The following is an 18049-nucleotide window of genomic DNA, read 5'->3' as shown; positions in this document are numbered from 1 at the left end:
ATGAGAGATGTTCCCCTCTGCCTCTTAACCTTATTTGCAGAAGAGGAAGGTAAGAATAGGAAAGTGGCCTGTCTCTGATCTGGGACACACAGCTCCTAAGTTTTAGGTTGGGATCCAACCCATCCTCCAAATGCAGAGTTAAAAAAACCCTTGGTGCTAGCTTCCAGCAATGCTTCTACCATGATGCTCTCCTGCAAGAAACCTGCTTTTCTCTGCCTCTGTTCCTGCACTCAAGCTGTTTTTCACAGCCAAAAAGTCCTTTTCTCTCCTCTTACCAGACTCTAAAAATTTACCAAAGAGTAGAGTTTCAGATTCACCTATTCCTCACCTCACCCCAACAAATGTCCACTGCAATTCCTTTTAAATGGATAGACTTCTGGTTTGGTTTTTAAAGAACAGTGTATCTTTCCACCTAGATTATAAGTGATTACAAAGCACATTTTTTCTCTACATTTTTTCAATCACTCTCAGTACCCAGTAAAGTTGTGACTTCATAGCAGGCAGTTAAAATAATTAATAATTCTCAGGAGTATGAATTCAGTGTTGGTAAAATATTAAGCCACTCATTAAATTCATACAGAATCCCACAGAATTTAAAGGCACTTAATTTCCAGCTATTTATGACTTTATAACAGTTTTGAAATGGGCACCTTTAATTACCCAGCAGCTGTTACCTTCATGGATATAATCACACTCCAGTGAACATAGTTCTGTGAAATTCAAAACTGCCTGGGGTTGCTGGATTCAGCATGTACATAAGCTATACACACTTAGCCTTCCAGATCTCTGATGCAGACATACACCTGGACCTTAAAAGCTCACCGTTTTCTGTAAAATATAGACGTAGTCTTTTTGTTCCTGTGTCTGCCCCAGAAAATATCTTATCTGAGTTACATCTTCCCACATACCTCCCCTCCCCTTCAAGTGAGAGGAACAGGTTCATTCTCAGCTTAGCTTAGAGGGTGTCTGTTCCCATATCACTGAGAAATTAACAAGATAGGGATGGTTCTGATAAAGTTGACATTTCCTTCACTCTGCCCAAGCTTGGTACTGCTTTAGAACACAGAAGATGCAGACAACAATACATTGTTATGTCTTTTCACTGGGAATATTCTTTCTCCCTATTTCTTCCTTAAAGACAAGAGGGTGCTTTACATTTTCTTTACAACCCCAAATGCCTAATACACAAGTCATTCCTATTGGTTGAATCCAACTCTTTTGGGGAACATCTACCTATATTCCATGTCAAGTATATACTCCTTTGAGTTCTAGACATATTTATCCTTGTAGAGTACTCAACCACATCACACCTGATTATGTTCAGAATGAATGCAAGTACGGAACAAGGGTTGGGTACCTACTTACTGGATTTGATCACTATTCTCAAGGTGGCAGAGTCTCAGTATCAATTTCTGTAGGTATCAGCTTAAGTTTACTGAGGGACTGTCTCATTTTCTACCTGCCTGTTTGTGCAGCTGGTGATGGAGAGGTTAGGAAAGAGAGTGGGGCTGCTTTTGATAGAAACCCACAGCCTCCACTGGGGAAACAGTGCCAGAGCACATGGGTCATCTTCATAAAGCCAGCATCATTAGATGGTAGTGGCGAAAAATTATAATTAGTTCCTTCTTCATTTATACTCTAGATACTAATAAATATAAATGCTATATAAATTTAAAAAATTTAAAAGTTAAATAACTTTATGTGGTAGCCAACTACTTCATAATTTTAACTTCTGTGCCAATCTAGTAAATGCAGGGAAAGGGCTGGGCTAAGTATTCATAAGCTTTAAGTTAACCACAGTCTCATTTAATTTTTCATATATAAAACACTTAAGGAATATACAAAATTTATTCTTTGACCCAAGGCTTCACACTTGGTCTTAATGATTTACTTACAAAATTCGAAGTGGAGCCTCTCAGGAGATCATCCAACATATGGTAAGAATTCATTGCAGTCTAAGCATATTCTTAGAAGGCTCTGGATAATATACAGATATCTGATACTTCTCATAAATTATTCAGGGGAGGTACAACCTTCAGCACTTTACAAATGTGCACCTAAATCAATGTGACCTTCAGATTTCTGGGCCACAAGACCAAGGGAATTGTGGTGACATTAACTGAAATAGAAAACAGAAGAGGAAGTTTTGATTTGGGAAATACATGGAGATAAATACTCAATTTTGAACATCATAAGTTAGAAATGTAAGGGCATCAGAACGGTGGCATCTGGAACTGAGGAGAAAAGTCTAGATATTATTTGGGAATCATTAGAGTAGGTGAAATGTGAGATCTTCCAAGGAGGATGGGTAGGAAGAGAAGAGTTAAGGTCGGAGCTTTGACCATGGACCTTAGACCATAGCCTTCCAAGGAACTGAGGACCAGGTGTTGGAGAGACAGGAGAAGGAAACAGAGTCTCACATTGCTTTAATTTGATAGTTTCCTCTTTTCTTAAGTGAGGACTCAGAATTTTAAGGAAAATGGAGATACAAATGAAGTTTGACATTACAGGTCTATAACTGTGCTTGCAAGTGCTTTGTGTATCTGGAATAAAACAGGCCCTCAGTAAATATTTGATATCTACATTAATAAATTATCTTAAATTGTAAAAAGAAAAAAAAGAGAGGGGAGCTGATCAGGGAAAGAGGAAGGAAAACGCCAGAGCATAAAGAATATCTGTCCATGCCTTTGGCCGTTCCCTTAACAGTGGATGGAAATCTCCACTAGACAAGAGAAAGCAAGAGTTCCAAATGGCAAACGGAAGGAAATCAACTTGTGAAGTGGATGATTTAGCTCATTTTGGCATCAGAAATAAGTTTGAGGGGTGATATATTAAGTGCTCTTATCACAAAAGAAAAAAATCTAATTAAAAAAATGAAGGGGGTGGGAGGAAACTTTTGGAGGTGGTAGATGTTTATGGCCTTGATTCTGGTGATGGTTTCTCAGAGGTAGACTTATCTCTAGACTCATCAATTTGTATATATTAAATGTGTACAAATTTTTGTCTGTCAAGCATACCTCAATAGAGTGATTTAAAAAAAAAGAAATCAACGTGAGCGACAGTGTAGTGTTATGAACAAAAACATGGCTTCTCAACTCATGTAGACCTGAGATGGTAATTAGTTCTTCTAAGGCTAATTATCCTCACCCATATAGCGGGGAGAATATCCTACTTACTGAATATGGCTGCTGGAAGAATTAAGTGACTAAAATCATATAAAGCACAGACAGTGTTGAAAACATCTGTAGAATGCTAAATAGTAAAAGCATAATGAAGTCACTCCATTGCCATTTATATTACTTTTAGTAAAAACATATTGTGGACTAATTAGTAAAACCTGATATTTGGGAGTAGCAATTCTAACAGAGGAATTGCATTCTCATTTAAATATTCTCTGCAAATTTCTCTCTCTCTCTCTCTAATGTGGTATAACTCAAAGACAGTTAAATTGAAACCCCTAAAACAATTTAGAACAAAATTTCCTTTCTAGATGGAAAAGAATTATTAAATCTAAAATGTACTCCATTTTAGATTGATGGAGTACACTAAAATGACAGATTACACACTAAAAAATCACCAGCTCTCAGAAGAGAACAATAAAGTGTCGAAGATACTAAATTTACACTTACAAAAATGCAACATTTAGAAAGTTAAACAAAAATCTGTGAATTGCTTGTTAATGAGATACTATAAACCTTAGCACAAATAGCATGTCGTCCTTTGAAAAAGTATATTTGATCCTTTACACTCAGCAAGCCAGTGAAAGAACTTGAAAATAAGAGATAAAATAATTTACACAAATACACACTCTACAAAGTTTTTAACAATAATTTAAATGGAAAGAGTTTTTCTTATGGCAATATTTTTAACTTTCTCAGTTGTATAAATGTGTACATTGGACTATTTGGGTAGCTTAAGAATAAATGAAAATATGACTACCATGACTAAATGAAAACTTTGTCCTGGATACATTTCCAGAAAAAGTAAAACACGTGCTAGAGAGGCTTTAATCCCTCTGAAGAGATTACTCACCCCTTCAATGCAATTTAATATCTTCCATTTGCAAGGAATTAATATTTTTCCTCTGATAAAGTGAGGTATATTGGTACTCAGGTGGAATTTTCCAAGGTAGACAAGAGACTCAAAAGAAGTGATAGATATAGATAGATATTTCATTCTTGGGTCAGCTCCAAGTATAAAATGAATATACCACCTGTTATGGACTAAATTTTTGTGTCCCCCCCAAATTCATATGTTGAAGACCTTCAATGTGACATTAGGATTGGGGGGCCTTTGGGAGGTTTGGGTAAGGCCATGAGGATAGGGTTGCCATGATGGGATTAGTACCCTTATAAGAAAAGAAAAGAGACAGGAGCACTCTCTCTCTCTACCATGTGAGGACAGAAGAAGGTAGCCACCTACAAGCCAGGAAGAGAGCCCTCACCAGGAACTGAACTGGCCAGCATCCTACTCTTAGACTTTCCAGCCTCCAGAACTGTGAGAAAGAAATGTCCATTGTTGAAGCCACCAGGTTTAGAGTATCTTGTTATGGCACCCTGAGCTAAGACATCCTCTGTGGACAGAAATTTTTATTTTATATTGCAATAATGTATATACTTAAAATGTTAATCATTTATTACAAATTAAAACTATTGCAGAATTCTAAGTCATTCAACTATTTCTTCATCATTTGATGTTAATGCTGACCTCAGTTACTGAACATCATCTTTGCTTCCATCAGTAACAGAAAGTCTTTCCTGAGAGAAATAAATTTATGTAAGTTGTATTGGAGGACATTCTTCTCTAAGAATCTTCAGAAAATGCTTGTGTTTTTCTGCCCTAAAGAATAAACAGGGTACTGTATAGGAAGTGTTTATTACAGTTCGTCATGCATAGCAGGAGTGCAAAGAATATTGTGGTGTGTGTGTGATTTTTTTTTTCTGTTTCCTGTTGTACCCATCACTCTGAATACCTTACATGGGTCACTACGCCAAGCAAAATGTGGAGCTACAGGAAAATTTTCGGGTAGTAAATCAGAGAGTTAAGAATAAAAACAAAGAAATGGAGAGGCCATGACAACCCGTGATCTTTCTTTTTTATTGTTCAGATCTAATTTTACCTATAAGTCCTTTTTTTCATACTGTCTCTCTCTGGTCCATTCATTCCCTTCACTCTTCCATGTTCCCCTCTTTCCTTAAGCTGCAATTCCTCCTCCCCAGCCCCACTCTTAGCTGACAGCCACAGCTCTTCCATCAGCAAATGTATGATGCAGGAAGAGCCTCCATAAGCACCCATCACCACATCCTCCCACCCATGACCCTAGACTGGAGCTTCTCAACCCTCTCTGGGCACCACAACACCTGAGACGTTTTTGAAAACTGCCTTCGCCCCACTCCAGACACACTGAATCCGAATCTTTACGGGTAGGGCCTAGATGTTGAAATTAAAAATATAATCTCCCCAGATGACCCTAGCATGCAGCCAAGGCTGAGAACTACTGCTATCGTTGGTCTTAGCTAAAGCAAACCCTCCACCTAGGTCTCAGATCTCATCAGCATCTGCGAACTCAAAGACCTCACTCCAGCAATTGTCTTCCCTATGCCGATGCTATTGGTTCTCCCCTCTCAGATGAATTATTTTTTTCAGCATACACACAAGTTGTTATTTCTCCCATCATTAAAAAGACCCCTGATTTCTCTTCCTTCTGTAGGGGTCTCTTATCATTTCTCTCCTCGGGGATATATTAGTTTAGGACGAATATATACACACTACTAGATAAAAAAGAGATAACCAACAAGGACCTACTGCATAGCACAGGGAGCTCAATATTTTGTAATAATCTATCAGGGAACATAATTCGAAATATATATATATGTATAACCGAATCACTTTGCTGTACACCTGAAATTAACAACATTATAAATCAACTATACTTCAACTGAAAAAAAAAAAAACTCCTTTAAAGAGCTCTGTATATTCTCCGTGTCCATTTCTGTTTTCTCCTCTGTTAGAACTCAGTCCTTTAAGATTTCTGCTTTTTACAATTCACCAAAACTAATCATCTCCATATTTCTAACCATAATGGTCAAGTCTTAGTCTTCCTCCCGTGGGACTGAGCAGGAGCACCGGAAATAGTTGATCACTCTTTTCTCCTTGAAAATTTCTTATCATTTAGCTCCAAGAAAAGCACCCTCTCCTCATTTTTCTCCTTTCCTCTTCTGGTGGTTCTACCTCATTTCACTCAATTCTTAATATTGGAATTCTTTGGGACTCAGTCCTTGTTCTTCCTCTAATGTTATCTAAACTCATTCCCTAAGTGATATTATAGAATTGTTGGGCTATATGTACATGTGTCTCAAGTTTGTATCTCCAGCCAACACGACACCCCCTTTCTTATTCTCACTTCCTAGAGCCACCCCTAACACAGTTAAAAGCATTTAGCTTTTCTGATTGTTCAGGGCATAACAAACTTGATATTACCCATGAACCTCTCACTCCCCGTGGCAGGTAGGATTTTATTTTTTAATACATCTTTATTGGAGTATAATTGCTTCACAATCCTGTGTTAGCTTCTGTTGTACAACAAAGTGAATCAGCTATATGTATACATATATCCCCATATCCCCTCCCTCTTGAGCCTCCCTCCCACCCTCCCTATCTCACCCCTCTAGGTGGTCACAAAGCACCGAGCTGATCTCCCTGTGCTATGTGGCTGCTTCCCACTAGCTATCCATTTTACATTTGGTAGTGTATATATGTCCATGCCACTCTCTCACTTCATCCCAGCTTATCCTTCCCCCACCGTGTCCTCAAGTCCATTCTCTATGTCTACGTCTTTATCCCTGCCCTGACACTAGGTTCATCAGTACCATTTTTTTTTAGATTCCATATATATGTGTTAGCATACAGTATTTGTTTTTCCCCTTCTGACTTACTTCACTCTGTATGACAGACTCTAGGTCCATCCACCCCACTACAAATAACTCAATTTCATTTCTTTTTATGGCTGAGTAATATTCCATTGTATATATGTGCCACATCTTCTTTATCCATTCATCTGTTGATGGACATTTAGGTTGCTTCCATTTCCTGGCTATTGTAAATAGTGCTGCAATGAACATTGTGGTGCATGTCTCTTTTTGAATTACAGTTTTCTCAGGATATATGCCCAGTAGTGGGATTGCTGAGCCACTATGGAGAACAGGATGGAGGTTCTTTAAAAAGGCAGGTAGGATTTTGATTCCATAATTTTGCCCTCTGATGTTATACATGTGAGTATGTTACATTATCTGGAGAGAGGAAATTAAGAGTGCTAATGAGATGACCTTAAAATAGGGATATCACCCTGGATTATCCAGGTGAGCCCAATGCAATCACAGGAGTCCCTAGAAGTGGAAGAGGAAGGCAAAAGATTTGGTCAGGGAGGTGCAAGCAAGGACAGAAAAGAAACAACAGTTCGAACCATGAGCAGCAGACTCAATCTACCATTGCTGACTTTGAAGATGGAGGAGGAGGCAAAGATTTAAGGGATGCAGGTGGCCTCCAGAAACTGGAAAAGTCAAGGAAACAGAGTATCCCCTAGAAACTCCAAACAGGGAGCAGCCCTGATGGTACCTTGATTTCAGCTCAGTGGGACCCACACCAGGCTTCTGCCCTACGGAACTATATGATAATACATTTATGTTATTTTCAGCTACTAAATTTGTAGTAATTTGTTATGGCAGCAATAGAAAATTATTATACTCCCAATCACCAGTTCATTAGCATTTCCTGTCAGCTCTATTCTAAAAATATACCCCCAAATTGACTATTTCTCACCACATCCTTGTTCCATTTTGGTCCAAGCCACCATCATCTCTTGCTGAATTTATCAATAGGCCTGCAGAACGGTTTCCCTGCTTTTGCCCTCAAAATGCTTCAATCAGTTCAGAATGTGGCAGCCAGGCTGCTTCTGTTAACTCATAAGTGGCACCAGGTCTCTCTTCTGCTCAAATCTCCCAATGGCTTCAGCAGGCACTGGGCACAAAAACCAGAGTCCTTTTGATGACCCTCCCAGCCTCCATGTGGTCTGGCTCTTCTCCTTCTGCCTTCCTCATTTTTTCATCTGCTCCTACCACACTGGTTTCTCCATCAGGGGCTTTGACCTCACCTGAAAAGCTTCTTCCCTGATATATCTTCAGGAGGTAACTGTGGACTCCTCAGCATTTATCATTATCTACCAAACTACATGTTTATCTTTTTATTTGTGGTCACCCACACAAGACAGTTGAGCATCGAATAGGTAGTGATTTTGTCTATTCCATTCATAGCTGTCTGGACCATAATAAAGATTCAGTAGCTATCTGATGAATGAGTGTACTTTTCCCATGGAATATGACTGTTGGGTCTGTTCTTTTGCCCCAATTCCCTCTGCTACTACCCCAAACAAGCTCACTCCATTAACATTTCATCAATGGATTCTTAGTTGGTGTCTTTGCTTCCAGTTCTTATTCTCACCCTTCAGTGCATCCCTAAGGATATTTATCCCTGATTAACCTTTGCTAAAAACCATTTGTAGCATATGAATTTTCTTCTTAGGTCTATACGATCATTCCCATTGCATTCTGCTTTAAGACCAGACCTTGAGGCATCCCCACTAAAGTTACCTACTTAAAACCATCTTTGCAGCTAATATCTTCACTTTCCACTACTTTCAGCCAGACCGCCTTGTGTGGGACTCTCACTTCTTTGCAGGTGTTCACCTGCACTGCTGCCCAATGGTTTTCTTCTTTCCTTCCTTCAAAGATTTAAGCTTTAAGCAACTATCAAGATCAGAGTTTCTCAAAAATCACAGTCACCAAAAAACTTTGCCTAACTACTCCACTTCCACCAGACTTCATTTTTACTCATTTATTGTTTTCTATTTTATTGAGGTTTTTTTCTCTCTTTGTACTTGGATTGGAGTCTTTCTGAAGATAGGATTCATCTCTCTTCCTGCTCTTTGGTCACCCAAGTGACAGCACAGTTCCAAGCCTATAGCAACTCCTTAAAAAGTATTAACTCAGATTTTATGACTTCAGTGTCTTTGCAAAATATTATAATACATAACACAATATAATATATAATAGATTCCTCTTGTTCTCTGGGCTTACTATTTTACTATGCTTAATTTCTTTTTAACACTATCTTAGGTGTTATTCTTTTCCTGTAGTTATTTTACACAGAAGTTTTTATAACTTTGTAAATATTTTCTTGTTGTTTCTTTACTGTTAAATCAATACAGGGCTTAAATCCACCTGGGTCCTAATTTAGGATTTCTCCAACAATTAGAGACAACAATTAGTTTACCTCTGGTAAACTTGCTCACTCTTTCCCTCCACACTACTGGAAGGTCCTGGAAGGGGCAAAGGGTGTGGTGAACCTGAAAGACAGTCCCTTGCCCCTCGAGGGCTTATAGCTTCACAGAGCAGATGGCCATTCAACGAAGAGCTATAAGTGAGAAGAGAATAATAAAATAGGAGGTAAAAGTGCTCTGGGACAGTTTTCTAGAGGATGTGGTGCCTTGGCTGCATCTCAGTTCCTTCACGTGTAAAAGGAGAGGTTGTACGACATGATCTCTTAGGTCCTTCCCAGCCAGGAGATTCTCTGCCACTCATTCCATTTTAAGAAAAAAAAAATCTCAGAGCTCCTCAGAGTCTTCTAGTTTGACTAGCATGCCCACACAAAACCATAAAAATAACTACTTTCATCTTCTTATTATTGCTATTATTGTATAGGATGGGCTGTCAGTTTTCTTAGATCCACAATTCCTGTTGAAAGCTTTGAGGCCAATGTTACCAAATTTATTATTTTTCCAGACTGGACAGGTTAAAAATATAAATAACTCTGGGGTGACTTTGCCACTGAGTGAGTTACAAAAAAAATCCCTTGTTTTTCAGAGATTTTGATTTTCAAATGTAGTTAATGGGTCATGGGTCTGTACTCTTTGCATACCTGCTTTAGATTAACTCAACCAGTAATTTTAGAGCCAATCAAGATAAATTAACTTATATTTGCTTCTTTGAAGCTTTCTACATTTATACCTACAGCTGGAAAGTCTCTCTCACATTAGAACTTTGGAAAGTAGATTCTAAAAACAAACAAAAAAATTCATACAAAAGAATACACAAAAATCAAGAAACTTCATAACCTTGTAAAGGCAACTGAAATTTGGATTGAGTATTCTTAATAAAATTTGATACAACAAGCCAGCCAACTTTAAGGGATAAGCTGATTGATTCTTCTCTCTTAAGAGTTTTAGGGGGACGTGACTTCACTACTATATATAAATCCAAGTATGAAATAATAAATTTCACAACATGATCTCATCATCAAGAAACAATTTCATTGGGAAAAAGTTTCATTATCGATTTGAATCAACAACTTGCTTTTCAGGCAGATAATTCTTTAAAAAACATATACAACTATTTTATGAAAAATTTGCCTTTTTTTCACTTTTACGAGGAGACTTGGGACTTTTAACTATGTTCACTGAAACGAGTCATTTTTTCTTGAATATTTCAGACAGTTAAAAGAAAACCTCTAATATTTAAAAGAAATTCTATCTCCCACTTCCCCACCAAAAAACAACAAACCAAAAATATGAAGCACTACATCAGAAAACGATTTTCTTGTCGTTACCTTCTTTGTCATCATGGTGGATAATTGCATCCTGTATCATGTCAGCAAGGTTAAAATGAACTTTTTGATTCTTCCCACGCTTCAGCTTTTTCAGGAGCCCCTCCTGCTTCTGAAAAGCCTTCTCTCTTTCATAGTAGGCTTTGACTTGTTCACAGCGCATGCGTTTTACCAGCCGCTGCCTTTGGCCCAGGGGGAGGGACTCCAGCAAGCACTGGTCAATTTCCATTTCATGGGATCGAAAAATGTTACATAGCTGAAAGCAACCTGAAAGAAACACAATGGAAAAGTCACTAGACCTATTGCTACAGCCAAGACAGCCACACTGCAAGCATCACCCATCACTCAAGCTGGAAACCCATTCAGTCCTCTTTGTGCTAGACAACTAATACAAACACTTTTTAGGGATTGCAGGAAAAGCAAAGAGAGTTGATGTCTTACTCAAGATTGCATAGTAGTAAAACAGATGACAATCAGATATAGATGGGTAATTTTGCTCAACATAATTACTAACAATCCATCCTTTCTGTTTCTTTAAATCTCTACCAAAGGCTTAAATGTTTTACCATGGCACTAATCCCCTTCTAACTGGATAATGCCAACTAAACCTTACATGTTAAATTTTGGCAGAAAGCCATTCCAAGTTTTGGAGAACAGCCTAATAAAATTGGTTTTCCATGTTGTGATGACTCTGCTAACCTAATGTAACAGAACATATGTATGCCATCAATTGTTTATATGACACAGTGATCATTTTCCACAATTTATTGCTGAGCCTTTTTCCTTGTCATCAGCGACATTCATTCCTAAAAGACCTGATGATGGTTAAATATAAAGATTGTGCAGTGTAAGACAGATTTTTCTCTTGGCAACTCAAAATTGTGTGTATGGAATTGTTGCTATCATAGTCTTTGTCTTATTAATATAGTGATTAGCAAAGTGAGTTGTCTGTCCTGGACCTGAAAATCATCCCTTTCTATTTCCTATAAACACCACCCAAAGCACCTGTAATGGAATTGTACAAACTCGTATTGAAACTGGACAGAATCCTGTGGGGCCCTACTGGGTACAAAAGCCTTTCTGTGCCCCTTGTTTCTTGTTTGTAGGAAAGAGGTTTCAGCCTCCTAGAGCTTCCCTGAGTTCCAAAGGGCGTTTCAAGCAGTTACTAACTAGACGAGTGAGGGAATGCAGAAACAAGGGAAAGGCAGTCCAGAAACAACATTGCAGGGATGGGGCAGGGTCCTGCTTCCTCCTGAGGGGATATACAGAACAATATGATACATATCTCTGAGTTCTTCTACAGGAACTAAGCCCCCACACAGAGATGGAGGACGGTAACTTGAGGCTGAGCACAGGCATGTGGAACCCACACTGTTTGGAGCCTGAAGGCTGATGACTGAGATTCCTGAAACCACCCTGTTACCTCCCCACCAATCAATCAGAGGAAGGTCACACAACTCAGCAGTCCTCCCTGCAAGTTTTGCCTACAAAAACTCTTCCCTGAAACCCACTGGAGAGTTTGGGTCTTTTGAGCATGAGCCACCCATTCTCCTTGCTTGGCCCTGCAATAAACATTTCCCTGCTCCAACTCTGACTTGTTTGGCCTCACTGTGCATCAGGCACACAAACTTGGGCTTGACAACAGTATATTTACCACTACATTAAAATTTTACTATTGGCAGAAAATAAATGTTGAACCACTGAACACTCTAGAATGTGGCTCACAAATACAGGTTCAGATAACCGTGTGTATGTTCTTCTCTTAAGATATATCTGATGTAAGTCTCAGGCAAGTAAAAGTAACTCTGCATGCACAAAAATGTGGCTGATTGTAAGCCACATCTGGAAAGATCGTACCATAAGGGTCTACTTCATCTTTGGAAAGATGCTCTATTCCTTTGACAGCAGAGCAAATTGTGACAATGCTATTTTCATTTCTATTTAGCTTGACACTTTGCAAAACTTTATTCTCGCAAACACCAGGCATAACCATCCCTGTTGTGTAGGCAAAGAAAACTACGTTGAGGGAGGCTGTGACTTGTCCAAGACCATGATAAAGTTGTAAATGTCCCATAAAGGCTCAAGACAAAGACAAGATAAAAGACAGTGATTCTTGAAAGCCAGATTTTACATATATATGTGTATACATATGGAAAGGGGAGAGCAGCAGACTTGGGGAACTGTGTTTTCATTGTTCATTAGCATTTGACAAAAGCTCAATGTTTTAGAATCATATGTTTTCATAAAACTCTTCAGCAATCTTTGCAAGAGTGGTGTTAGAAGCATCAGATAGCTACTCACAAAACGTTCCCTTCCCAGTGACCCGAACAAAAAGGGACACCAAGGGTTCTAAAATTATGACAAATTGCTCTGGAGTATGACTGTCTGTGAGGGCTCATTAATAATGGAAAGGAGATATCCTCCACTTTCAAACCTGTTTAGAAAACATCATTGGGTTTGATTTATTAACTTGGATGCTCAGAAAACTGTGACTTCCTGTGGCTTTCCAGGTTTGTCAGTGGGTGCCCAGGGACTCATTGGAGCCACTGAAAAGCCTAAAGAAGTAAAACAAATGACATCACAGAGCATCCTGTGCTTATCAGCATGCAGCCAAGAGGGAGGTTAATCTAATAAAGCCAACAGTCCTCTCGTTTTTCACTCTTAAAGAAAGGTCTCATGGTGAAATTTTCAATTAACTTTTGAGGAGTCTGTGGATACAGCTGATGATTCATTGAGCAATCCCTCTCCTCTATCAAAAAGAAGCACCGAGGGTTGTTCCTAAATGAATTCCCTTATGATCTAGAAAATCAAAAGCCAGGGCTGTCTAATTTCAAATCCATACATATATAAAATATTGATTTTTAACACATTTTTTGTTAAATAATTCCACATGCTTTGATTTTAAATGGTCTAAACTGTGATGTATTTTATATTCTGAAAATATACTGGGCACTGTGACTTTCTTTTGGCTAATTATGGGTGGATCAGCTATGTCGTGTATATGTGCTATATGGATCTCTAAGATAGCACACTAAAAATAGCAGAGTTATGAGAAATATAGTTTTGAGGCAGTCTACTCAAAGTCTACAGAATTTCATCACCAGGGCACTAAGAAAAACAATAACTAGTTCCTCAGGTGATAGTCTGGACGGCCCAGGCGGAGGACAGGAGTCTGAACTGGGCCAGGCTAGTCTGCTCCTGGGACAGGAGCTCTGAGCAGGCACCGGTTTCCAACTGTGTGACGGGTTGATGGGGTTCTGCCTGCCCAGTTACTGACCGGGGACTCTTCCTGCTGATGATCCTACTTCTTTTCCCACTATTTTGACTCTCTATGCCTAGGAAAAAACACACATGAACTAATACAACTTCAACATTATACAGACCTCACAGTAATATGAGTTCATTAGTAGGACGAAGACACATGTATTAAGATAGGGCATATTTTCATTGTCATGCAGACTGACTAGCTGAAACGAGTTTTCTCTTCTCCTTAGATGTGAGTGGACTTCATTTTTGAGCTTCCCAGACCAGGCTCATGAAAAATGCCCACATGCCTTTTACCATGTTCTGTCACTTCTGCCAGCTTGATGCCCAGGAGCTTGGTGACTGAGGGAGCCACCTACCAAGATGGTGACAGTGATGGAGCCTTGGTTCCTCCAAGCTCCTTCCACCCATCAGCCCTTATCTTAACTTCTTATGAGCAAGAAACTAACTTCTATTGTGTGTAACCACTGACATTTTGGGTTTTAACTCTACGACAACCACAGCACCCTACCTAGAGGATGCTGTTGTTGAGGAATTATTTTCTTCACAGTGCTAAATGGTGATGAAGAAAACATTAAAATTTTCTAGAATTTTGAATGATAGGACTACTCCATTACTATTTACTGAGTGGAGAGCTGGTGAATTTTTAACAATCAGCTCTGGTGGGGTGGGAATGGAATCTTTGAATTATCCTGCGTTTGCCTATCATCATGGTACAAATACTCTGGGTATGGCCAATTAAAACTGACCACGTGACATCACTAAACTCAGAGATGGGACCCTCCAGAATCAGTGCAGGCCGGCTTCAGAACACCACTGCACTTTCCCCGCATGGGAGAATCAAGGGTTTTATGTGCATGAGATAAAACAAATACTTGGAAAAAGATATTCCAGTATGATTTACAAGGCGTGATTGAAGCAAACAGCATCAAGAATTACCCACTTCTCAAGAGAAAATAACTACATATATGTAATAACCTTTGCTCGGGATGTTTGACTGATTTAACCAACTTGTAGTTTGAGTTTCCATAGGAAGTAGATAAATACCCATATACTTTAAATGGCTTAATCATCAAAATCAGCTGCTCATAGATGGCAATGTTAAATAGTACAAAAACTAGTGAAATTCAAACTGGATTCCAATCTTAGATACAGCATTTTCTATCTATGTCCTGGAGCAAAGTACTCAAGACTTCTAAGATTTTTCTTTTAGTATATAAAAAGGAATTAATATGTTGGGCTTTCTGGGATATTTTAAAAATAGGAGAAAGTTTGCAAAAAAGAAATGTCTGGCACAAAGTACTAAATGAATGGTAATTATTCTTGTTAGGAATATATTATGAGGATCTATGTGTCCCAATTATTGCATACATGGGATGTGTAAAGAGAATCAGAGAGAGGTAAAAGCACTTCCCACAAAGTGCTTCAGTGATACCTCTCCTTTTTATTTTCTGGAATTCTCCAGACACAAGGTCTTTGCATTTCTGTTCCCTCTGCCTGGAATGTTCTCACTCTGACAGCTGAAGACTGTGTAGTTATCACCCTCTGTCCCCCAGGTCTGCACTCAAAACCCCCTTCTTCATGAGGCTCCCACAGGCTCCCACTTTACCTCTATTTACAAATGGCCCCTGATAAAACTTCCAATTCCTAATCGCTGCTTTGTTTTCCCCTTTAGTACTCATCAGTCTGAGTTACACTTCTACAATAGCAACGATTATACTTAGAATACATATTATACTCGTACCAATACTAACGCTGTCTACTAAAAGACGTACATATTTTCTCGTTTATCTATAAGCACCACAAAGTCAGAAACTTGGGGTGTTTTATCCACTGCTTATTCTTAAGTCTCTGGAGTAGCAGATGTTCAATATTTTTGCTGTTGTTAAATGAAACCATTTAATGGGCCATTAGAGAGTTGGCAGGAATATCATGTATATTACTAGGACCAGATCCAGAATTCAAGGTGTAGTAGATAAATGCTTATCACTTCTATTCTTACAGAAGGGCACACTGACACCATACTTCTCATCTAATTGTTTTTCCTCACAAAATTATCTGGCCGGACACAGTGTAGCCAAGTTTACCATGTGTTGGATTTCCTGCTCTACAATGTGACTTTTTGGGGGTGAGGGTGGGGAAGGAGATGCCTATACATATGACTGCCCTGCAATTCTAGATAAAAATGTACAGACATGTATCACAGCCAGAAGTCGCCGCTCAGCAAATGTGCATCTCCATATGACAAAAAGTGAGAGCCAGCAGACAAAATACATAAAGGAAAAAGCCAAGATCTATATTCAGAAATAAATGTGCAATATCTATTAAAATCTTTAGTAGCCCTGTGCTTTGGCTTTGGAGGGCCCCACATAATGTGTTGGCTTAAGGACTTTATATTGTAGCAAACCAAAAATATAAAAAATAAGTTAAGGGAACTAGGAAATGAACTCCTGAAATTATTCTACTGTACAACTACCAGAAATGCTTTCATCTCAATTAGAATCAAAATCTTCATGTGGCCATGGCACACTCAATGTGGGAGATTTTTGTGCATCTCTCTCCATGACTGCTAGATTAAACAGGCAGAAAAAAATTAGTAAAGGCATAGATAATTTGATCTAAAGGACATCAGTAGAAACATGCATCCAATTTTCAGGGAAACATTTTTTTTTCCAAGAATTCATGGATGATTTACAGAATTGACTATGTCTTAGGCAGCAAAGCAAAGCAAATTTCAACAAATAGTGAAGAAGTGAAGTTAGACAGGCATTTTCTTAACCCAGTTGAGAACTTCATCTCAACCACAGAAATGAGGCCACACCTCCCAATATATTCAGAAACTTAAAAGCTGATTCTAAATAAAGCATAGTTTAAGTAGAAAAACATGATAGAATTAATACATTTTTAGAACCAACCACTGATGAAAGAAAGTTTATATCAAATTCATGGATGAAACTAAAATAGCTCATAGAAATAAATCTATAGCTTTAAATGTATATGTTAGAAAAGAATCCAGTCTTAGAATCAATGAGAAAACTATCTAATTTGTAGTTAGAACAATAAAGAAGCTCAACAAAAAAGAAGAAAATAATTAAATGAGAATATAAATGAAAAACTGAAATAAGGAAAGAACAAAGATAAGGAAAGACATGAGAAATGGACAATATCCAGAAAAATATAACTTATCAAGAATGACTCAAGAAGAAATACAAATTTGAATAGATTTATAATCATTACATTAGTTAAACTGTTACAATCTAATCAGCAAAAGAAAAAACTAAACAAATGAAACAAAGCAAACAAACAAACAAAAACCATGGCCCAAATGATTTACAGGCCTTTAAGGAATGGGTAGCATGCATGTCTCTTCAATTCTCCTAGATGATGGAAAAGATGGAAACTGTCTCAACTCATTTTCTGAGACTAACATAAACTTGATATCAAAACTAAATGAGGACATCACAAAAAAAGGGGTATAGATCAATCTCATTATACATACACATGCAAATAGCCTGTGTGCACATTAGCAAAATGAACCCAGGGGTGTGCAACTTGTTAGTGGAATGAAAGGATGGCTAATCTTAAAACATCTATGAATGCATGTTGCCACTTTATCTTCTGTTTCAAATTTAGAAAAGGGAGGCCCTCTATCATTGCTTATATTCTACCACCAAATGAAGGTTTTACTCAACATAGAAAAAAAGAAATAATGGACATAAAATATGGGTAGGAGGAGGAAAAAATCAGTTATCATTGTAAACACTGCTACCTACATAGAAAAAACCCACACATTCTATGACTCAGCTATTAGAACTGATAGTTCAGAATTATGGTCAACACAAGTCAGTACTGGCAAAGCAGAAGAAAGCTACATTGCTCCTGGTGCCCTGTCCAGATCCCCTTCCCTGGCTGGTACACCAATATCCTCAGCTTCTCTGAGTATTGGCTGGTCCTCTTCCCAGGAGAATTCCCTGCTGGGCTCAGTCTCCCAGGGAGTGGAAGACTCTACCCACATACCATGAGCCATAGTCACTGAATGCCCTACACAGAGGTCCAAAAACACGTCCAGCTGACCCAAGGGGAAACGACCCTATGATGTGATTTACACCCTAGAGAAAAGTGAATTGAG

The 18049-nt window shown here is 38.4% G+C and overlaps 1 protein-coding gene across 1 annotated transcript in view; it reads right to left on the bottom strand.

Annotated features, from left to right (window-relative positions):
* MYO16 (myosin XVI) overlaps positions 1-18049 on the bottom strand; it is a gene marked incomplete at both ends in the record, with an annotated part of 418949 nt that overhangs the window by 385067 nt on the left and 15833 nt on the right. The window contains one exon of the mRNA XM_082602366.1: positions 10660-10923. Coding sequence (XP_082458492.1) covers positions 10660-10923 — 264 coding nt within the window. The remainder of the gene's footprint in view (positions 1-10659; positions 10924-18049) is intronic.

This window comes from Mesoplodon mirus, assembly GCF_964341445.2.
Source record: "Mesoplodon mirus genome assembly, chromosome: 17".
Classification (NCBI taxonomy): domain Eukaryota; kingdom Metazoa; phylum Chordata; class Mammalia; order Artiodactyla; family Ziphiidae; genus Mesoplodon; species Mesoplodon mirus.
This window is presented reverse-complemented; position numbering and strand designations above follow the sequence as displayed.